The sequence below is a fragment of the Schistocerca serialis genome, chromosome 1 (assembly GCF_023864345.2).
Source record: "Schistocerca serialis cubense isolate TAMUIC-IGC-003099 chromosome 1, iqSchSeri2.2, whole genome shotgun sequence".
NCBI lineage: Eukaryota > Metazoa > Arthropoda > Insecta > Orthoptera > Acrididae > Schistocerca > Schistocerca serialis.
In genome coordinates, this window is record NC_064638.1 from 920959875 (window position 1) to 920984331 (window position 24457).

At 40.4% G+C, this 24457-nt stretch overlaps 1 protein-coding gene across 2 annotated transcripts in view; it reads left to right on the forward strand.

Annotated features, from left to right (window-relative positions):
* LOC126412365 (uncharacterized) overlaps window positions 1-24457 on the forward strand; it is a 131054-nt gene that overhangs the window by 39286 nt on the left and 67311 nt on the right. Inside the window, exon 1 of one of the 2 annotated variants that reach the window (XM_050081944.1) lies at window positions 14406-14517. The exons of the other annotated variant lie outside the window; for it this stretch is intronic. Within the exon in view, the coding sequence (XP_049937901.1) occupies window positions 14434-14517 (84 nt within the window). The 5' untranslated portion in view covers window positions 14406-14433. Of the gene's footprint in view, window positions 1-14405; window positions 14518-24457 lie in introns of those variants that run through there. 2 annotated transcript variants of the gene reach the window in all.

Here is a 24457-nt window from a genome sequence, read left to right on the forward strand (position 1 = left end):
TGAAACTATCACATCCTAAACCAAGCTAGGTGAGAAGTGTCCAGGAAACGTAAGGCAAAACATTACTGAGTTCTTTGGAATCAAGAATTCAGTCAAATTTGTGTGCAAAAGAAGCTTTTACTTCCATTTGCTTAGATGGAGGAAAGGTTCATAAACAAGAGTAGATGCTTCTTAGTAATTTGGGGGAAATGTTGGCTACTTATTGAAACAAACATAGGCTTTAAGTCATATTTTCAAAATTTTGTAAATTATTTCTCAAATGGTGCCTCTCTGTAAGTGCAGTTTAACACTCAATTTGGGTGTTCCCAGTGCAGGCTTTGTGGCTGGTAGCCAGTTGTTAATTGAAACAATACTGAAATCAAATTAGGTGTTTCTGAAGGACTTGCACGCACTCTTTTCAGTGGTGTTCAGTTATAAAATTGCACTGTCTGAACAGGCCTTAAAGGCCCAACAGTACCGACTGGCAGCTGCGACATCCTCAGCCTTTAATGTCACCGTATGCGAATATGGAGGGGCATGTGGTCAGCACATCACTCTATCATCCATTGTCAGTTTTTGTGACTGGTGTCACTATTTCTCAATCAAGTAGCTGCTCAGTTGGCCTAACAAGGGCTGAGTGCACACTGTTTGCCAACAGCACACAGCAGATCTGGACTGTGACCCATCCTGACAGCCCTTAACTTGAGTGATCTTACAGGAACTGGCATTCCCACTGTGCCAAAACCATTGGCAATTATAAAATAGATGTGATAATTGTAAGATACATATTTTAGAGCTTCAGTCCCATACCCAGCCTCTGTGCTGACGCTGGTGAACCGCCACTTACCATCCGGCGGCAGCTCCTGCTGGTGCGCCAGGCTTGTAAGTTTCTTGCAGCTCCCAGCTCGCCTGCTCACCACCTTGTTGCCTGTCCACCTCTGGACCGCATTTTTACCCACCGTCCCCGGGCTACGTTGCCATTTGGGATCCGTGTGCAACGTGTGCTAGAGTCGCTCGGTGTAGAGTCTGTACAACCCCAAATCCAGGGTTTTAACCGCCTGCCACCCTGGTTACTGATGAGGTCCGGAGTGATTTTAGATTTATTGCAGTACAAGAGAGATTGCACTCCTGCCACCGTTTTTAATGCAGCATTTTCTACTATTTTATCCGAGCGCACGACTATGTAGCTGTTTTTACGGATGGGTCGAAACAAGGGGATTCCGTTGGTTGCTCAGTTGTTTTTCCGGATCGTGTCCTCAAGGTCCGACTGCCTCAGACTTTTACTGTCTTTGATGCAGAATTGTCTGCGATCTTGTGGGCTCTGGAGCAGATGAGACATTCTTCCTCTCCTAAATTTCTTGTCTATTCCGATTCACTCAGTGCCCTTCACTCATTGCACCATTTGTATCCGGCAGATAAAATAGTCCAGACCATCCGGGATGCCCTCCTCCGCCTACAGCGACTGGGGAAGGTTGTAGCTTTCTGCTGGGTTCCGGGGCATGTCGGCATTGCTGGGAATGAAAGGGCAGATCTCGCAGCCAAGGAGGCGTGTCTCGATCCACACGTATCTCAGTGTGCTATCCCCTTGCACGCACTCACCTCGCTGTTGAGGTCACGAGTCATGTGTCGGTGGGAGGATGAGTGGCTGGAAGTGACTAACAATAAGCTCCGTATAGTCAAGCCCACAACGCGTGTGTGGTGTACCTCCTTTCAGCCCCATCGACGGGACGAGGTTCTCCTCACTCGGCTTCGAATAGGCCACAGCCCTATGACGCATGGCTTCCTGCTCCGGCGAGAAGACCCTCCAATGTGTGGTGCTTGTGGCGTCCAGGTCACTGTGCGCCACGTTTTATTGGATTGCGTTTTATTTTCTGACCAGCGGGCCGCGGCTGACTTGCCAGCGGACCTGCCAACTCTTTTAGGCAACACTCGGACGAATGTGGTTAAAGTTTTAAAGTTCTGTGCCATGTAAAATGTTTTTACAAAGATTTTAGTGAGAGGATTTTAATTTGCTCACTGTGTGACAAGCTCGCCCATATTTTATATAAGTAGCCAGGCAGTGACAATTTTAGTGGCGTTCTTGTTGCTATGTTTTCCCTTTCCTTCGGTTTTACTTTCTTATGTAGCATTTTCTTTCTTTTCCTGCTTTCTTTGCGTGTGTGCTTCAGTTTTCTTAGGTCTGTCCACATTCGTTCCTTTTAATGTGTGTCAGGGCGCTGATGACCTCGATGTTGAGTGCCCATAAACCCCAAAACACACACACACACACACACACACACACACACGCACTTTTAGAGCTTATAATGTAGAGAATAGACTTGTTGGACAGTTCGTAATTCTCTTAACTTACTGACAGGCACACAAAGTAGTGACAAAATTCAGTTTCTTGCACCTTTTAATGAGGCAAGGCTAATTATATAACGGGAAATAGCCACAGGGTCATTCCATGTCAAGTAGTTCAAAACGGAAGATGTTTCCAACTCAATTATCTTTAATTTTTCTAAAAATCCGTACAGAATGTACCTAACAAACTTGAATGAACTTCTGCCAAGTTTCAGCTCTATTGTAACTGAGCATAGGTACTATAGCAAGTTTCATAAGATCCACTTTTTTGTTTCATTGAAAGTATGGGGAAAGTTTTTTTCAACAAATTGTATTCTGAAAGAGGGACTGTGCAATTGGCATATCTTTCTGATCTTCACTTACATTATATCTATATTCTATGCAAAACATATTGTCAGCATAGCAGTTATAGGATGGCAGTGAAACAAAAAAGTGGATCTTATGAAACTTGCTATAGTACCTATGCTCAGTTACAATAGAGCTGAAACTTGGCAGAAGTTCATTCAAGTTTGTTAGGTACATTCTGTACGGATTTTTAGAAAAATTAAAGATAATTGAGTTGGAAACATCTTCCGTTTTGAACTACTTGACATGGAATGACCCTGTGGCTATTTCCCGTTATATAATTAGCCTTGCATTTTGGCTTTCAGGATTGCCCTTGCAGATGATAGTAGCTAGGCAGCCATATAATGTGTATCCATAAAATACCATCTCTTTTGAAATTTGATTAATTAAGTGGATCAGCGTGTTAATTTTATAGATTATCGTCCAAAGTCTTGTTTATTAAGTACAGCTCTCTGTAACCTGTAAGCACAAAGTCTGTTTGGAATCACTCATATATAAACGTGTTTGTTGCTTTTTGTTCACACTTTGTGTCTGTGTATAAAGCATGTCTTACACTGTTTCATTTATATAACTGTGTTTGCATTGTTGTGAAACATTCTTGGTAATTGATGTGAAGATACTACCTTCTGAATGAAAAACTGTTGTTCTTATTTATTTTTAACTGTATTAGATTCTCCTCTTTTTCTGATATTGAGCAGAAATATGATGCAAGAAGTCTGAATAAGTTTTGTGCATCAGCATAGTATTTTTTGTACAGGAGGACCAGTATTTATTTTAGTTACTGAGTGAATTTAAAAATGAATGTTGTGGTAAGTCAAGCCACTTTGTAAAGCACTCTTCTTTCACCTAGGTTGATTATCATAATTTTTTTGATGAAAAGGATTACTGTGAGGCAAAGACAAACTGTTAGGAAAGATTAAAATATTGTTGACATAATAGACGAGCAATAGTATTGTTTTTGAATTTGTGACAAGAATGAAGGCAAAACCCAGGTACAAGGTGACATTTACAGAAATGTAATGATACTACAGCAGTGTGATATTCCCAAGTGCAGAAAGTCTAATATCAACCAGTTTCTGTATTGCAACAAATTAACAGCCATCGGAGTGGAATTCATAGGAAATACACAAGTATAGTAGGTGGTGAAGGGCCTAAAGCTGTGGCTTCAAATGTTGGCATTGGAAGTGTGTGAACATGTCTGGAGAGATTTTATCAGGGAGAACAGTTCTGTTAATTTTGAGTACTGGTGTAGTTCAAAGAAAAGACTGAATGAATCTATCAAAATGGCAATAATCACAGTTCCCCACATCATTATCTAAGTGTAAGCTAGTGAATAGTATGTGGCATCATTCCAATTTTGATAAATAGAAAGTAAATGTTAGAAGTGTTTTATTTGTCCTGGTAGAAACACCTCGGATTTAAGGAGCATATCATAACCCATAAAGGGGCAACACAATAATGCGCGCGCGCGCGCGCGCACACACACACACACACACACACACACACACACACACACATTTGTGATACACTGGAATTTCATTTTCATTTATTCATGTAACAATGATGACATCTGTAAATTCTTTCATTTTGTCACATTTCAGAGAATACTGCATTTATTCATTCACACAGTGTATCCCATTAATCCCATAATGATTGACACTGTTTAGGGATATTAACCAAGTCAAATTACACATTAATTGGCAGAGGCAGACACTACCGTCAACTTCTGCAACTCCAACTATCAACTGATGGTAATCAATGTTAATCTATGTGCATAGAAGACTGTAGAAATTACTTCTAGTAGCTACCGTGAAAAAGTCACAGCTCTTCCTCTACTAATCTGGTGTATCTTAACAAATGAAACTAAACATGCAATATTATATGGGACAATTAAGTTGTCTGTATGCAGGTAAAGTCAAATTTTATTGAAAATGAACATCAGTGTTGACTGTAATATACATTCTATGTCTGTAATTTTTAAATTTTCTCTCCTGCCATTATCTTTATGTTAAGTGTGCTTACTTTGTGTGGATACAATATCGTTACAGAAATTTCAAGAAAAGAAGAAAGTTTAATTATGTTAATGCATTGGCCTCAAGTCACTGTAGTTTATAATAATGCCAGTAATAGAATATATTGGCTTCACTACGTTGCAACAATCTTTAGACTTTCAACTTGTGATGAATGACAGTAAAATTCTAGACTGGCCAGTATGTTTCTCTAAAACACTTTTAATTAGCTATTTGTTTGAAACTGTCTACCAGACGTTGGATTTTGAAATGTTTTAATAGGTCAAAAAAGGAGCAATGTAATGTCATGACTTCATCAGCATAATAATATTGAAGTCCATCCTAAATGGGTGGTCATCATTATTATTTTCTTTGTAGAAGGTGGCCTCGCTTGTTCATGATAAAAGTATGATATCCCTTGATTGTTAGTGTTGGACACAAGACTTTTGACATGTCTGTCGATTTCAGGAACTGATACTTCATGGTGAAACCCTTATTTTTATATTTAATTTGTGGTATTTGTAATTGTATGTTGCTCCGAGCTGTGGTGACAGCATTGTGGTGTAGTGGTTAGCATTCTGTCTGGCATGCTGCGGGTCACCAGGCCAAAACTAGCCACCAGCAATTAATTGCAATTCACTGTTTACCATTTCTAGTAGGTTCTTCAAATAAACATATTTAATGTTTGTATACATAGCAGCACTCTCCATGTAGCAGCACCCTCCATCCAGTGTTGAGTGTACGTTGGACCTGTAGATTAGCATGAGGAATAAATATGCTTTCAGTTCTAAGTGTTGAACTTCACTGATGACCCTACTTTCAAATTTTAACTTGATGGTGGTTTAGACATGCCATTGTTTGGTGGCGACACCAGATACTTTGAAACATTTACATCACTATGGCTTCAATTAGGCAACATAAAAGCTGTCTCCTACACAGCCAGGAAAGCAGTACACCATTCCTAATATGTGTATATTTGAGTTGAATGTGGATTTCAAAACAGCAACAAATCAGCTGCACATCAGGCATCCCATCAGTGTTTACCCGAGACCTACAATTGAAGATCAGACCGAATGTTATGGGGAAATGACACAGCTACACATAAAAAGCTGAGAAAATCTCTCCTTTTATGAAGGGAATTGCAGAGGACATCTACCAAGTTTTTCTGGTGAAAGGTGTTACAGCAACAGAGGAATTCATCAAGTGGTGCAAGGAATCGAGGAAATTTGACAAAAGGATCGGACAAAATAGGTGTGACAAACTGCGGTCCCTATGTCGTGGAAGACCACTGTAAGCTTGCATCCCTTATGTGTCAGATAGCAAGAGAAGAGATACTGCCATCTATGACAGCCATAGCGTTGGACTGGGTACACAAGAGTAGCAGCCTTGAATGTTGACGTGATATATGAGGATGTAATAGAGAATGTTGAAGAAGAGGTCTATCAGTCTGTAGCACTAATGTCTGTCACCAGCCGAATGCACCAGAAAGAATGGTCTCAGCCAACTCGGACATGTGTTGTAATCGCCAATCAATCACCCAGCACCGGACCAACTCGGGCACAACCAACTCCTATGCCAAGTACCATGTCATGTAGAACAACAGTATTTGGAGGATGGGACAACACGTGTGTAAGTTTCCAGTGTGGACACTCTGGACACACATGCTACTGCAGAAAAAGAAGATTAATTTTTGAGACTACTGCTCCACCAGATGTAAATTATCACAGCATTTCTGTTTATACCAGTCAGATGCAGACGATTATAGCTGACCTGTGGGATGAAGCCCCTTGCTGTAAGATGGACGAGATTGCTCCACAATATGTCCTAGCATTTCCCCATTGCCCTACAGAAGTACCAACCACTCACCTACCTGTCTAGTGACGTGACTTTCTGTGGAGGTGAGGCAACCACAAATCAGAATCCTCCATGGATGATAGTCATTAAGATGTCAGAAACTATCATTGATGGCAAACCTGTTTGGGCACTAGTTGATTCAGGAGCGTGATTCAGGGACCTATTTTTTTGTAATGCTGGATGGTTACTGTCGACAGCTAAAAATTACAGTTCTGTGATACAAAAGCAGTTGTGCTGGAAGTTCCAAATGAGAAATACGTCTAGCTGACAGGAACATGTGTTGCAAGAAGAATTTTCAGTGAGAATACATGGCCCTTCAGATCTGTCATTTTATCAGTATACAGTACTATTACAAATGATTGAAGCGATTTCATAAATTCACTGTAGCTCCATTCATTGACATATGGTCACGACACACTACAGATACGTAGAAAAACTCATAAAGTTTAGTTCGGCTGAAGCCGCACTTCAGGTTTCTGCCGCCAGAGCGCTCGAGAGTGCAGTGAGACAAAATGGCGACAGGAGCCGAGAAAGCGTATGTCGTGCTTGAAATGCACTCACATCAGTCAGTCATAACAGTGCAACGACACTTCAGGACGAAGTTTAACAAAGATCCACCAACTGCTAACTCCATTCGGCGATGGTATGCGCAGTTTAAAGCTTCTGGATGCCTCTGTAAGGGGAAATCAACGGGTCGGCCTGCAGTGAGCCAAGAAACGGTTGAACGCGTGCGGGCACGTTTCATGCGCAGCTCGCGGAAGTCGACAAATAAAGCAAGCAGGGAGCTAAACGTTCCACAGCCGACGGTTTGGAAAATCTTACGGAAAAGGCTAAAGCAGAAGCCTTACCGTTTACAATTGCTACAAGCCCTGACACCCGATGACAAAGTCAAACGCTTTGAATTTTCGGCATGGTTGCAACAGCTCATGGAAGAGGATGCGTTCAGTGCGAAACTTGTTTTCAGTGATGAAGCAACATTTTTTCTTAATGGTGAAGCGAACAGAGACAATGTGCGAATCTGGGCGGTAGAGAATCCTCACGCATTCGTGCAGCAAATTCGCTATTCACCAAAAGTTAACGTGTTTTGTGCAATCTTACGGTTTAAAGTTTACGGCCCCTTTTTCTTCTGCGAAAAAAACGTTACAGGACACGTGTATCTGGACATGCTGGAAAATTGGTTCATGCCACAACTGGAGACCGACAGCGCCGACTTCATCTTTCAACAGGATGGTGCTCCACCGCACTTCCATCATGATGTTCGGCATTTCTTAAACAGGAGACTGGAAAACCGATGGATCGGTCGTGGTGGAGATCATGATCAGCAATTCATGTCATGGCCTCCACGCTCTCCCGACTTAACCCCATGCGATTTCTTTCTGTGGGTTTATGTGAAAGATTCAGTGTTTAAACCTCCTCTACCAAGAAACGTGCCAGAACTGCGAGCTCGCATCAACGATGCTTTCGAACTCATTGATGGGGACATGCTGCGCCGAGTGTGGGAGGAACTTTATTATCGGCTTGATGTCCGCCGAATCACTAAAGGGGCACATATTGAACATTTGTGAATGCCTAAAAAAACTTTTTGAGTTTTTGTATGTGTGTGCAAAGCATTGTGAAAATATCTCAAATAATAAAGTTATTGTAGAGCTGTGAAATCGCTTCAATCATTTGTAATAACCCTGTATAATCATATCATTATTCTCAGATGGTACTTCTTGCAGTCATGACAAGCAGTTATAGACTATTGAAGATCAGATTCCAGATTAATGAAGCTTTTACAGTGTGTACACATAACAAAGGTTGCTCTGTGCAGTTGTTTGCTGTTGAAGGCATTGTTGTCCCACCATCATTAGTGAAACAAATTGTAGTCACTAGTTTAGAAACCCAGATAAACTGTGAAGGTTTTGTTGATAGCAAAAAGCTACTCTAGCTCACAAAACAAATCTGCATGCTGGTGATGATTGTAAGCATAGTAGGTAATCAAGGAGAACTTTCGATTGCTGTAACAAGCAATCACAACTCGTCCCTAAAGGTAAATGGGTAGGGACAGCCAAACCAGTCCTGGAAGAGCAACTTGGTGTCATTGAACAAGACTCTGGCTCCACTACCACTGTGTGCAATGTAGGAGAGGAACTACTATCGAACTGCCAATAGAACTGGCATTACCGAGGAACAACATAGGCGATTGATAGACATATTGCATCAATTTTTGGTTGCATTTAAATCTGGAGTGGAGAGATGGTGACCAAGCGGTCCATGGTGGAACACTGTCTCAGAGTTGGGATCCTCCACCAATTAGCCATGCACTCTTAGAGGTTGTTCTGGCTGCATGATGGATAATCCGGGAGGAAGTGGAGAATTTGTTGCAAAATTAAATTATTGAACTGTTAGAGAATATTTGGTCATCTCCTGCAAGTTCTTGTGAAGATAAAGGATAGCATATGATGTTTCTGTGTTTACTGCCTACGACTGAACAGAATCACGAACAAAAGTGTGTGTTCATTGCCCACATTGATAACACCCTAAACTGCACGAAAAGAACAAAGTATTTTTCAGATGTGGACATGCTAACAGGCCACGGACAAATCGACATTGACAAGGCTGACTGGGAAAAGAATATTTTTATAACTCCTTGAAGGCCTCCGAGTTTCAAGTTATGCTGTTTGGGCAGTGTAAGCCTCCAGCCACATTCGAACATATGGCAGATGACCTGCTTTGCCATCTTAAATGGGCAACATGTCTTTGCTATCTGGATGACTTTATTTACATTTGAAATTTGAAGAACACCTAAGCTGCCTGACAAGTGTTCAAATGTGTTCAGACTGCAGGCTTCCACCTCAATCCAAAAAAATTCATCTATATTGCCCAAGAAATGAAAATTTTGGGACGCCAGTTAATGACAAAGGAGTCTGTCCTGACCCCAAGAAAATAAGAGCACTCAGATTTTCGTACTCCTCAGCACATTCGTAATGTGAGAAGTTTTCTTGACTGTGCTCATGCTACCAGTGATTTATAAAGAACTTCTGTACCGAGGCACGTCCCGAGCAGGAACTACCGCAGGGAGATACCAAATTTTCCTGGAGGTTGGACGTAGTAGTTAGCATCTGTGGCTGACTTGTTGCAGGTCAATAGACGAAACCCAATCATCAGCAATTATTTGTTATATTTTGTGTATCATTTCTGGGAGATCCTCGAAATATCTTGTTTGTAATGTTAATATAGTCTGGAATATTTTATGTTCATATAAATAGCGACACTCTCTCTCCTTAAAGTTCTCTTCGGGCAGTACCTTGGTATCAGTAATAAATGTGCTTTCAGTACCGAGTGTTGAACTTCATTGTCTTCAAATTTGGACTTGATAATGGTTGATACATGACAGTATGAATGGCTTACATTTGTGATGGTGGTTTTATTGCTTCAGTTTTAAAATATAGCCTCCTCCACATGAGTAAAATGCACAGAACGTTCATACAACCATGTGAAACTGTTATAAAAGCCCTTCTTTGGTATATTGTTCAGCTTGTGTGCTACATTCACACCTTCTACAGTCTCTGTGAACCATAAGTCTTTTCACCTGTGGTGATATTGTCCAGAAAAGAATTGTCGATATTTTTCGTTTCAGTCAAGTCGCAGCAGGCATCCACATATTGTTTTTGTTCAGCAGTCAAGGTATGTGTGACAGACTCTGTGCAGATTTTTCACTTCTTCAAAATATTCTAGTGATTCCATCCTCTTTTGGTGTATGCATCGGGGAAAATATTAATTTTTGATCCAGTATTTTTGCTGATAGCCTTAGTCATTTTCAAGCTGAGTTGCTTGCAAGATTTTTAAAAAAATTTACCCAATACTGTTAAGTGAACATGTTTGTGTCTGTGATAACACATTGCCAACAAGAGTGTCAGTCATAAATAAAACCAGTTGTATGTAAGAGTGAAACAAAACATGTCCATAGTCAGCAAATCCATAGTACTTACAAATAACATGGCCAATTAGTATCGATGGTATATGCTGGAATCGGGCAGGTAGGTTAGAAAATTTAAAAAGGGAAATGGATAGGTTGAAGTTAGATATAGTGGGAATTAGTGAAGTTCGGTGGCAGGAGGAACAAGACTTCTGGTCAGGTGACTACATGGTTATAAACACAAAATCAAATAGGGGTAATGCAGGAGTAGGTTTAATAATGAATAGGAAAATAGGAATGCGGGTAAGCTACTACAAACAGCATAGTGAACGCATTATTGTGGCCAAGATAGATACGAAGCCCACACCTACTACAGTAGTACAAGTTTATATGCCAACTAGCTCTGCATATGACGAAGAAATTGAAGAAATGTATGATGAAATAAAAGAAATTATTCAGATTGTGAAGGGAGACGAAAATTTAATAGTCATGGGTGACTGGAATTCGAGTGTAGGAAAAGGGAGAGAAGGAAACATAGTAGGTGAATATGGATTGGGGGACAGAAATAAAGAGGAAGCCGCCTTGTAGAATTTTGCACAGAGCACAACATAATCATAACTAACACTTGGTTTAAGAATCATGAAAGAAGGTTGTATACATGGAAGAACCCTGGAGATACTAAAAGGTATCAGATAGATTATATAATGGTAAGACAGAGATTTAGGAACCAGGTTTTAAATTGTAAGACATTTCCAGGGGCAGATGTGGACTCTGACCACAATCTATTGGTTATGACCTGTAGATTAAAACTGAAGAAACTGCAAAAAGGTGGGAATTTAAGGAGATGGGACCTGGATAAACTGAAAGAACCAGAGGTTGTGCAGAGTTTCAGGGAGAGCATAAGGGAACAATTGACAGGAATGGGGGAAAGAAATACAGTAGAAGAAGAACGGGTAGCTTTGAGGGATGAAGTAGCGAAGGCAGCAGAGGATCAAGTAGGTAAAAAGACGAGGGCTAGTAGAAATCCTTGGGTAACAGAAGAAATACTGAATTTAATTGATGAAAGGAGAAAATATAAAAATGCAGTAAGTGAAACAGGCAAAAAGGAATACAAACGTCTCAAAAATGAGATCGACAGGAAGTGCAAAATGGCTAAGCAGGGATGGCTAGAGGACAAATGTAAGGATGTAGAGGCCTATCTCACTAGGGGTAAGATAGATACCGCCTACAGGAAAATTAAAGAGACATTTGGAGATAAGAGAACGACTTGTATGAATATCAAGAGCTCAGATGGAAACCCAGTTCTAAGCAAAGAAGGGAAAGCAGAAAGGTGGAAGGAGTATATAGAGGGTCTATACAAGGGCGATGTACTTGAGGACAATATTATGGAAATGGAAGAGGATGTAGATGAAGATGAAATGGGAGATACGATACTACGAGAAGAGTTTGACAGAGCACTGAAAGACCTGAGTCGAAACAAGGCCCCCGGAGTAGACAATATTCCATTGGAACTTCTGACGGCCGTGGGAGAGCCAGTCCTGACAAAACTCTACCATCTGGTGAGCAAGATGTATGAAACAGGCGAAATACCCTCAGACTTCAAGAAGAACATAATAATTCCAATCCCAAAGAAAGCAGGTGTTGACAGATGTGAAAATTACCGAACTATCAGCTTAATAAGTCACAGCTGCAAAATACTAACACGAATTCTTTACAGACGAATGGAAAAACTAGTAGAAGCCAACCTCGGGGAGGATCAGTTTGGATTCCGTAGAAACACTGGAACACGTGAGGCAATACTGACCTTACGACTTATCTTAGAAGAAAGATTAAGGAAAGGCAAACCTACGTTTCTAGCATTTGTAGACTTAGAGAAAGCTTTTGACAATGTTGACTGGAATACTCTCTTTCAAATTCTAAAGGTGGCAGGGGTAAAATACAGGGAGCGAAAGGCTATTTACAATTTGTACAGAAACCAGATGGCAGTTATAAGAGTCGAGGGACATGAAAGGGAAGCAGTGGTTGGGAAGGGAGTAAGACAGGGTTGTAGCCTCTCCCCGATGTTGTTCAATCTGTATATTGAGCAAGCAGTAAAGGAAAAAAAAGAAAAATTCGGAGTAGGTATTAAAATTCATGGAGAAGAAATAAAAACTTTGAGGTTTGCCGATGACATTGTAATTCTGTCAGAGACAGCAAAGGACTTGGAAGAGCAGTTGAACGGAATGGACAGTGTCTTGAAAGGAGGATATAAGATGAACATCAACAAAAGCAAAACAAGGATAATGGAATGTAGTCTAATTAAGTCGGGTGATGCTGAGGGAATTAGATTAGGAAATGAGGCACTTAAAGTAGTAAAGGAGTTTTGCTATTTGGGGAGCAAAATAACTGATGATGGTCGAAGTAGAGAGGATATAAAATGTAGGCTGGCAATGGCAAGGAAAGCGTTTCTGAAGAAGAGAAATTTGTTAACATCCAGTATTGATTTAAGTGTCAGGAAGTCATTTCTGAAAGTATTCGTATGGAGTGTAGCCATGTATGGAAGTGAAACATGGACGATAAATAGTTTGGACAAGAAGAGAATAGAAGCTTTCGAAATGTGGTGCTACAGAAGAATGCTGAAGATTAGATGGGTAGATCACATAACTAATGAGGAAGTATTGAATAGGATTGGGGAGAAGAGAAGTTTGTGGCACAACTTGACCAGAAGAAGGGATCGGCTGGTAGGACATGTTCTGAGGCATCAAGGGATCACCAATTTAGTATTGGAGGGCAGCGTGGAGGGTAAAAATCGTAGAGGGAGACCAAGAGATGAATACACAAAGCAGATTCAGAAGGATGTAGGTTGCAGTAGGTACTGGGAGATGAAAAAGCTTGCACAGGATAGAGTAGCATGGAGAGCTGCATCAAACCAGTCTCAGGACTGAAGACCACAACAACAACAACATGCTGGAATGACATGCAGTGAAGACTTAAAGCAATATTTCCTTTGAGAATGCAGATTTGAATGAAGGGTTTCTATGATTTGGCGAGCTGGAAATCCTCGTCTCTGTTGATCAGGTTGTCTACTAATTGTATTTCTAAAATTTCTTCACCACTTAATTCCAATATGATGAGCCTGTGGCTGGTGTCTTAACTTTCTTGAAATACATTGAATGGTCACTCGAAATAGTGTTCAGGTGCTGCAAATTTATTGAGACTGTAGAAAGCTGGGTGTATCATTGGTGTTCAATAGTGTTTTTGTACCGTGTGTATTGTTTGTTCTATGTACCCTTTGCCACACATTTAAGGAACATCATATATCCCCCGTCCTTTGTAAAAGTACATTATCTTTCACAGATCCCAGATGAGCTGCCTTGATGGAAGGAAGATCATATCTGCTTTATGTTGCTTCATTGTTCTTTCAGTTTTGAAGAAATATTTCTCACATATGGTAGAAAGGCTGTAGACTTCACATCTCTTTCTTGTTGCTCATCTTTTGGGTGATCTGGTGTCTTCACTTGTAGCAGAGGGACAGTCTAGAGATTGTCTTGAGCGCTTAATTTATAGATGTTCAGTTCATTGCTCCATTGTGATTCGTGGCATAATCACATTTACATGCTATAACTGCATGTTCACTGTTTAACATTATCTACTCACAACTGACTGGTCAAAAGTGCATCTGTTGCTTACATTTGCTAGCTCAAGCTGCTAGTGTAATTAATGCTTTGATGTCGGATATACACCAGGAATAAAATCAGTCTCTGAACTGCCCCCCCCCCCCCCCACACACACACACACAGAAAAAAATTCCCAACATCAAGAACATATTAATGCAGAGTAATGAAATTTCGATGCATGTATTTTGTCTACAGATGCTGAACGTCAGTATTTACGGTGTGGAATTCCATACCTGTTGTACTTGATCGGTTTCCTGTTGGAAAACACTTCCTGGAGTGGTGTTTATTAATGGTAGGACAACAGGTCGAAGTGCCAGGCTGACATACAGATTTGCAGTAAGGGTGCATGAGAGTGCTCCTGCTATCATACGAAATCGCACCCCAGACCTTAACTCCAGTTGTATGTCCAGTCTATCTACACTGCAAACAGGTTGGTTGCAAGCATTCACTTGGCCTCTTCCTAACAGATACTCAGCCAACACTAGCACTGAGGCAGAAGTGGCTTTCATCAGAAGACACAATAGACTTCCACTCCACCCTTCAATGAACTCTCGCTTGACACTACTGAAGTGCAAGTTGCAAATGGCGGAGGTTTCGAGTTAGTGGAATGCATGCTAGAGGGCATCTGGCTTGGAGCTGCCCTTGAAGTATCTGATTTGCAACAGTACGTTGTATCACTGTGGTGCCAACTGCTGCTCAAATTGCTGCTGCAGATACAGTACGATGTGCCCCAGCCATGTGCCGAACATGACAGTCTTACTTGTCGGTAGTGCCACATGGCCGCCCGGAGCTCGGGCTTCTTCAGATTGTCCTTCCCTTGACCACTGCTGCCAACAATAATATATAGTGGATACATTCCTGACAAGCATTTGTTCTGTATCACAGAAGGAACATGCAGTTTCTTGTAACCCTATTACAAGACCTCGGAGAGCTGCTGCTGATGGCATCTTTGTTGTCTTGAAGACATCCTTAGCTAACATCAACTCACTACATTCAATTTCAAGGATAGCTAATATTCTCAACAATTACAGCATGTACTCAAAGCAAACCCAATTTGCATCCTCAAAGGGGTGCTATGATTGCCACTCTTATGCGATGGTATAAAATTTGAATAGCTGTCATCTTTCAGATGTAGAAACACACGTACTAACTTCTATGTATCATGCACAACTCCTTCTTGGTGTCAGTCTATAGGTCCATTCCGTGTCAAGTGGTCTAAACATTCCTGCATGATCATCATAGATTTTGATGAAATTTTGTACTAACAATCACACATCTTCCCAATGAACATTGGTGAAGTTTCATGATCATTAACTTGATACTTCTGCAGATACAGTCATTTGTTTGACTCCGTAGTGCAGCTATCAACAGTGCTCCCGCGAGTTTTCTGCTAGTTTGAGACACAATATCTTCAGTATTATTTTGTTGAAAAAAGCCAAACTAGGTCATCTTGTACAACTTTGTGCACTCTTTGAAACAAATAATAATAAAAAAGATTTCCCTGAGTATTTCCACATTGATAATTAGCAGTAAAGTCGACTGACAAATAGTTGCTTGAAAAACAATGTGAAATTTATTTTTTTATAACTCTGGAAGTAATTGCATGGTACACCTCAAACCTTACATGTAGTTACTCGCCAATACAAGGTCTTAGAATATAAAGTTTCATTCGCCTACTGCTTTCCAGTAGTTCACAAATTGAGGGTAAAGCTGACAATTTTTCTGAAAATTCCAAAAATGGCTATTTTTGGCCCACTTTTTACCAAGAAAGCCATTTTTGGCATTTTTAGAAAAATTGTCAACTTTGCCCTCAATTTGTAAACAACTGGAAAACAGTAGGAGATTGAAATTTTATATTCAGTGACTATATATTGGTAAGTTATTATGTGCAAAGTTTCAGGTTTATCCTACAGTTACTTCTGGTTATGTAAACTAAACTTCCCATTTTTTCAAGCGTCTTTTTTTTGCCAACTTTCCTTCATATTATTTATATGCAAATCACTAAGGAAATCTTTTTTATTATTATTATTTCACTTGAGAGAGAGCAATAAATTGTACAGGATGACCTAGTTTTGCTTTTTTGAAGATATTACTGGAGATATTACTGGAGATATTACGCCTCAAAATTGCAGGAAACTCACAGGTGCACTATTGATAGCTGTGCGCGCGCGCGCGCGCGCGCCCGCGCGCACACACACACACACACACACACACACACACACACACACACTGAGATGACAGTCATGGGTTATCAATATGCACATATAACAAGTAGCAGTAGTATCACATACACAATGTATAAAAGGGCAGTGCATTGGTGGAGCTTCATTGTGCTCGGGTGATTCATGTGAAAAAATTTCCGACATGATTATGCCCGTACAATGGGAATTAACAGACTTTGAACGCAGAATGGTAGTTGATGCTAGACACATGGGACATTTCATTTCAGCAGTCTTAAGGGATTTAATATTATGAGATCCATAGTGTCAAGAGTGTGCTGAGAATGCCAAATTTCAGACATTATCTCTAACCACAGACAACACAGTGTCCGATGGCCTTCACTTAACGACTGAGAGCAGCGGAATTGTCGTTGAGTTGTCAGTGCTAACAGACACACAACACTGTGTAAAATAACAGCATAAATCAATGTGGCATGTACAATGAATGTATCCATTTGGACAGTGTGGCATTAATGGGGCAATGGTAACAGACAACCGACGCGAGTGCCTTTACTGACAGCATGACATCGCCTACAGCACCTCTCCTGGGTTCGTGACCATAGTATTTGGAATGTAGGTGACTGGAAAACTATGACCTGGTCAGATGAGTCACAATGTATGTTGATAAAGAGTTGATGGAGGGATTAGAGAGTGGAGTAGACCCCATGAAGCCATAGACCCCAGCTGTCAACAGGGCACTGTGCAAGCTGGTGGTGGCTCCATAATGTTCCGGGCTGTGTTTACATGGAATGGACTGGGTGCTTTGGTCCAACTGAACCGATCTTTGAGTGGAAATGGTTATGTTTGGGTACTTGGAGACCATTTGCAGCCGTTCTGAGGCATCATGTTCCCACACAACAATGGAACTTCCGTGGGTGACAATGTGCATTATTGCCAGGCCACAATTGTTCACGATTAGTGTGAAGAGCATTCCTGACCGTTTGTGTGATTGATTTCACCACTCAGATTGCCTGCCATGAATCCCATAGAACGTTTGTAAGACATAATCGGGAGGTCAGTTCATGAACTGGCAACACTTCTGCAATTATGGAAAGCTATAGAGGCAATGTGGTTCAATATTTCTGCAGGGGACTTCCAGTGACTTGTTGAGTCCATGCCACATTGAGTTGCCGCCTTATGTCTGTCAAGAGATTGCCCGACACAATATTAGGATGTATCCCTTGACTTACCAGCTCAGTGCACCAATAATTTTAATAGCAAACATTTTTGCATCCTCTTTGTGATTTCTCCTCTGTCTTCCCTTGGACACCCAAAGATATCTTAATACCTGGTTGCTAGATTGTGTAGCTGTGCAGAATGGATGTGTTTGTTTTCTTTATTTCTGAAGGTCTATCCATATAGTAAAGTTTTATTTTATGATTATTTCATTTTTATGAAATTAGTGTGGTTGAAATTTCTGGAGGTGATGTGGATCATATTCAAAAAGGAATTCCTGAAATTTCAGGTAAAGAATATTGAAAAACTTCTTAAATTTTTGTTTGTATGTGTTATATTCGAATTTGGAATTATTAATTTATAAGTATTTTTTTTCCAAATTGGTATTTTCTCATGAGTCAGAAGAAGAAAACTTTACACTGGATGTGAAAACTGTGTTCTGAGGACAGGTGATAAAGAGTAACTGTATGCCAGGTCTTACTTTGGAGGTAACAAAGCATTATTGTCTTTGGCGATGTTCATTTTGTGAGCATTAGGCCATGACCCAAGACATATTTCTCAACCTAATGTTGTACCTTGCAGTGCTCGATACGTGAAAAATAGTTACAGTCTCAGACAAGCTCAGCAACCTAGAGACTACTCCCTAAGATTGTGGAGTCACGCTGATGTGTTACGGAGCTTTCCTTAATGCTAAAGCCCAGTCTTTTCTAATTTCGGTTCTTCTTTTTTTTTTTGTTATAAATGTTCTGATGCTTTTGAATTTGTATGACAACTCTTTACAGCCTAGCATAGTACTGACTTGATCTTGATAAAACCATAGTATCTGAAAAAAGAATTTTGTGGTTCCTTGGTCTCAATGCTTGTTCTGCTGCTGTCGATTTATCCATGTTTCCCAGACGACAACTAGTGTTGTGTTCCTGCATTGTATTTCTTTTTTTCAGTAATTTTTTGAGTGGTCCCATTGTGAAGGAACAACCATCATGCACTTTCGTGTTTCCTTAAACGTTATTGTGTTGTGCTCATTGTATTCATTTTAGAATAGCTATTTCTGTGCCCTATAATATATTATGGATCAGCAACTTCCTGGACCTATCTGATCGCTAGCAAAATGAATAGAAATGTCCAGCCAGTTATGGTTTAGTGTCTGTGATGATGGGGTGTTGGATTATAATGAATGTAAGTTAGGTGTTAATCTGTTACATCAGCAGCTAGTTCATCGCAGCTTTGAGCACTGTGTAGTTAGGTACTTTCATGTAACTTGCTTTCCATGTTATTCTTTAGCACTTGTAAACTCATGAATACCATGCAACAATGTATAAGACACACTAAACCTCATTTTAATTTATAGCAACTGTTGGTGAGGTTTACACACAAAACATAAAAACACAGTCTCAAGGGACAATCTGGAGTGCACAAACGACAATCTAGTGTGTGACAACAGTCTAATATCTCAATGGGAAATCATTTTGAAAATGAAAAGAAAGGAAAGAAAAAGCAGTGTTACACAATGCTCCCAGTTACAAAAAGCATACTACCACTGTTCTGAATTAGTAGTACTGTGCAAATTGTTGTTTAAAATTTTGTAATATGAAAAAAGTCATGAAAATTACAGAATATTTTTCAGAATGAATCTTTCACCGTGCTGCAGTGTGTGCGCAGTTTTGAAACTTATGGGAGAATTAAAACTTTGTGGCAGACTAGATAGGCCTTGAACCTGGAACCTAACCTTGCCTTTGCAGGTAGTGCTCTTACCATCAGAGTTATCCTGGTTCTGAGGTTCTGTACTAATCCATCACACAGTTTTAATCTGCCAGCAATTACAGAATAGTCATAAATGGTATTATAATTTGCATTTGCATATGGCACTAAAATTTTTCATTTGCATACAAAGCAGTTTTAATCATGTCTTAAGTGTCTATCATTAGTGACATACAGAAATATTAATTATGGCATATAATAACTGTAAAGCAGTATACAGATGCAATAATTGTGATGTATTTTGACTTCATGATCGGTAGGATTTATTAGGGAAAAAATCACTCAAATGTTGCTTCATGTGTAATTTAATGTGAACTGTTTTACACACCACAATTGAGAAACTGTCATGTGTTAGCTTCCATTGTGTGTTTTTAAGCACACCTGTGACCATCTGTGGCCTACAACAGGCTGTTGCAGCTTGTGCACTCGCCCGGTAGTTGGGGAGTGCGCCCTTGTGCGCCCTTGCTTGCCTCTTGGCGGCGGGCTGACGTGGCGTCACAAAGCTGTTTGTGAAATCACTCTAATTCTAATTTAATCTACTTAAAATTAGTCATAATTGCCAATTGAGGGCCATAAAAGTGTAACATATGGTAATGGATGAGCTGCTCATGTGAAAGTGGTGAGAACAACAAATAAGTAAGTAACTGTAGCATAACTAACAAAATATTTATTGATGGAGCGGCGCCAGAACACACACATAAAAGATGGTTGTAATTAGGCAAGTTTTTGTATCCAGTAGCTCCTTCAGGCAGAAGGGTTGAAGGGGAAGGAAGAGGGGTAAAGGTAAAGGACAGGAGATGCTAGAAAAATGAGTAGGTTTCAGGAAAATCACACAGAACCGCAGGTCAGGGGAGGCGTACCGCACAGGATGAGAAGAGAAGACTGATTGTTGGGAACTGCATTGGACGAGATTTGAAACCTTGAGAGTGTAAAGGTGGAAGACAGGGTAATATGCAAAACAGGGTAGTATGCAAAACATCATGCATCAATCAATAAGAGTGGAAAGCTAAATCCATTGTACTTGAGGGGGACACTGAAAAGTAGACGGGTAAGACAATGAAAGATGCACAAAACTAAAACAAAGTGAAGAAAAGAGTAGTTACTGTGAAGAAATGCTGAGATGGAAGAAATTAACATAAATTAAGGCCAGGTGGTTGGCAAGAACCAAGGACATGTTGTAGCACTAGTTTTCATCTGCGGAGTTCTGAAAACTGGTGTCTGGGGGAAGAATCCAGATTGCACATGTGGCGAAACAGGTGCTGAGGTTGTGATTGTGATGTTGCAGAGCATGCTCTGCAACAGGATATTACGTATTGCCAGTATACACCCTCTGCCTATGCCCATTCATCCTAATTGATAATTTGGTGGTAGTCACGCCGGTGTGAAAGGCCTAACAGATTTTACGTAACAGCTGGTATATGATGTGTCGTTTCACAGGTGACTCTCCCTTTTCATAGTATATGTTTTGCCAGTTGCACGGCTGCTCCAGATGGCGGTAGGAGGGTGCATAGAGCAAGTCTTGCAGTGGGGACGGTCACAAGGGTAGGAGCCATAGGGTAGGGAGATGGGTGCAGAAAGAGCATAGGGTGTGACAAGAATATTGTGGAGATTTATAGAGCGCTGAAAAGCTATTTAGGTGTGGTGAGCAAAATTGCTGACAGAATAGAGCTCATTTCAGGGCATGACTTTAGGAAGTCATGGCCCTGTTGAAGTAACTGATTTATACATTCCAGACCAGGATAATTCTGTGTCACCAGTGGTGTGTTCCAAAGCTGTTTTTTGGGGGGATCAGCAGTGCTAAGATTGAATGTGATGGCCCAGGAAATCTGCTTTTGAACTAAGCTGGTGGGCTAATTTAGTGTATTGAATGCTGAGGTGAGAATGGTGGTATATAGCTGTAAAGAGTCTGCATCCGAACAGATAAGTTTGCCTCAGATGCCAAGGCTGCATGGGAGGGAACTTTTGACATGGAAAGGATGGCAACTGTTATTTGTCTGTAGGTTTAATGTTAACTGAAGTGTGTAGCTGGCCTTCACCAAGGACGAGATCAACATGAAGGAAAGTGGCATGGGATTTGGAAGAGGACCATTTGAAATCTAATTGGGAGAAGGTATTCAGAGATTATACGAGTTTTAACAGGTCGGCCTCCCCATGAGTCCTTAAGCTAAAGATGTCATCAGTGCATCTAAACCAAACCAGGGGCTGAAAACCTATGGATCCCAGGAAAGCCCCCCCCTGCAAGTGGCCCATGAAAAGATTGGCATAGGAAGGAGCCATCCTGGTTCCCATGATTGTTCCCTTGATCTGTATGTATGTCTGCCGATCAAAGGTGGAGTAGTTGTTGGTAAGTATAAAATTAAGATGAGTAGGAAGGATGCCATAGGTTTGGAATCAGGTGGGCACTGAGTTAGGAAATGTTCAGCAGCAGACCGACCATGTACGTGGGGGATGTTGATATAGGTGGCATCAATGGTGACAAGCAAGGTGTGTGGTGGGATTAGGCCGAGCATGGATTTCAGACGATCTAGGAAATGGTTGGTATTTTTGATATAGGGGAGAGTCTTTGTACTATAGGTTGTGGGTGCTGATTGACTAAGGCAGATACACATTTGGTGGGTGCTTTGAAGCCATCAACTGTGGGATGACCAGGATGATTGAGTTTCTGGCTCTGAAGAAGGTAAAAGGTGGGGTTGCATGGTTTGGATGGGGTGAGAAGTTCTATGGATTGAGATGTTAGATCTTGTGAGGAGCCTGAGGTTTTAAGGAGAGACTGCACGTCAGTTTGAGTCACCTTCGTTACATACGGTGCACTTAGCTTTTCACACTTATTGAATTACGAGTTATGTTTAAACACTAATCTCTATCTTGAATATAACCGGTGTTCCACCTAAGCTCTGAGGCTTTCGAATCTCGTCTGATTTAGTCCCCAACAGTCAGTCTATTCTTCTCATCCTGTGTGGTAAGTCTCCCCTGATCTGAAGTTCTGGGTGATTTTCCTGAAATCTACCCCTTTTCCTAGACCTCTCCAGTCCTTTTCCTTCACCCGTCTTTCTTCCCCTTCAACCCTTCTGCCTGGAGGAGGAGCCACTGGTTTCGAAAGCATGCCTAATTACAACCACCTTTTACGTGTGTGCTCTGCCACCACTTAGTGAGTAGATTTTTTATCTATAGAATTAAATTATTTTACCAAAAACTGATTGTTTTTGTTAAAATATTAATTGATTTTTTGGTATGTTTTTACAGATTTTTTGTTGTGTTTTTTACAGATTTTTTTGTGACTCAAGTGCGCTTTACATTGTAGGGTCCTGACTCAGTGACCTTTCTTTGTTTTTACCCTCTTGCAGAGAACGGCTGCTCAAAACAGTATGTTTGCCTAAACATGGACATAATCTCAGCCTGCATTCCAGTGTAGCCTAAGGAATTTTGAGACCATTGAGAAAAATTCAAAGGATTATAGTGCTTGTCCTTTAACAATGTTAAATTTTGTAAAACAGTTAGTTCTAATTGCATTGTTGGCGACACATCAGGTACAACTGTAAAAGTATGAAAAGTATAGATTGCTACTTATCATATAGTGGAAATGTTGAGTTGCAGACAGGCACAACAAAAAGACTGCTAAACAAGTAATCTTACAGCCAAAAAGCCTTCTGAATTAGACAATACACATACATACATTCATGCAAAAGCAACTCTCACACACACATTGTCTAATTCAGAAGGCAGCTTTTTGGCCTAAAGCTTGTCTCTCTAAAAAGTTAAGATCTTGGAACTGCAACTAGAAACTGTTTGTTAGATGACCAAGTGTAATTTACAGTGAAGACGTCAGCAGCTAATTTTAGAGATTCAAGCCTCTCAAATAAACAGAGCTTATCTCTGAACTTCATGTGTTTATCTTGCATGTGTGCTTTCAACAAATCTTCCCCTGTAGTGACACATTCATTGTATTTAGATGCATCACTATATTAGCCAAAAAGGGAAGGTCTGATAAATATTTTGGTTCTGTGAGGCAAGGAATTTCTTCCCCTTCATGTCTAGAAACAAAGCAATTGCCTCCTGGCTGAGGACACCCATGAGCAGTGGAGGGGTGAAGTATATTTCCATGCTCAGCTTCAGTATCTCAGAGAACCCTTGAAACTGAAGTGGTTAATACTGTGCCTTCATACAAAATTCACACACTTCACGATGTGTATTACATGATGAAGTTCCACAGTTTCAACACACAATGTCTGGTGATGAATGAAACAATACATATCGCAGATATCTTATTCAAATTCACTCTTCAATTTGTTTTTTAAGTGAGAGACAAAACATTTGTCAACTATTTGTGGCCACAAAATGAAGGTTTTCCCATGGTAAGTTCATGCTGTCCACAGACTCACATGTGGCTTCAGAACTATCGAGCCCTGTTGTCATGTAATCCGGTGGTTCCATATGTAACAACTCCTCCGGAACTTGCAGTTGCATGTCCTCACCACATACAAAAGTGGCAAGTTGAGCACAATACGATATATCTGTGCTCTCATAGAGTGAAAAAGAAAAGTATTTAAAAATCTGGAATTTATTTCTAAATTATGCCTCCAGATCAGTCCCATGTTGGGGATTTGATGAGAGACCATTTACTTTGAATGTTAATGCCGTCAAAATTTGCTAATGCACTTGAAACTATGCATTTTGTCACTGCTGCCAGACACCATTTAATAAGAGATTCCAAGGAGAATGGTTTGCCAGATAGTGCTATGATGTGAGCTACTTCGTATCTTGCACAAATTACAGCTTCGTTTAGGTTCTCTTCAGCAGCATCAGCTGAAATGACAAAATGTATTGCAGTAGTACAAGTAGTTTTTTACCATTCTAAAAACTTATTGCTCACAATATTTGTTTAGTTACAAATTCTTTTTGTTGCTATTCAAATTGGAAACCAGTTCCTTGCGAGCATCTCCTTCTATTTGATCATAATCTATTTCGTGAACATGATTGTAATGGTGCTCTAAATTGTATTTCATTACAGAAACAAGAATTTTGTGACACCCCAGGCACATGCTGTTACAACTATACATCCATGAGAGGTATATAAACTGGCATAGGCACATCTTTGTACTTGTTCCCTCAGTGTACTAGCGTTTTTAATGACAGCTCTCCTCACCACAGCATTTCTGAACAGATGCCTTCAGCTCTATTGTCTACAATGTACTTGCTGAAACAGCCAGACACAGATGG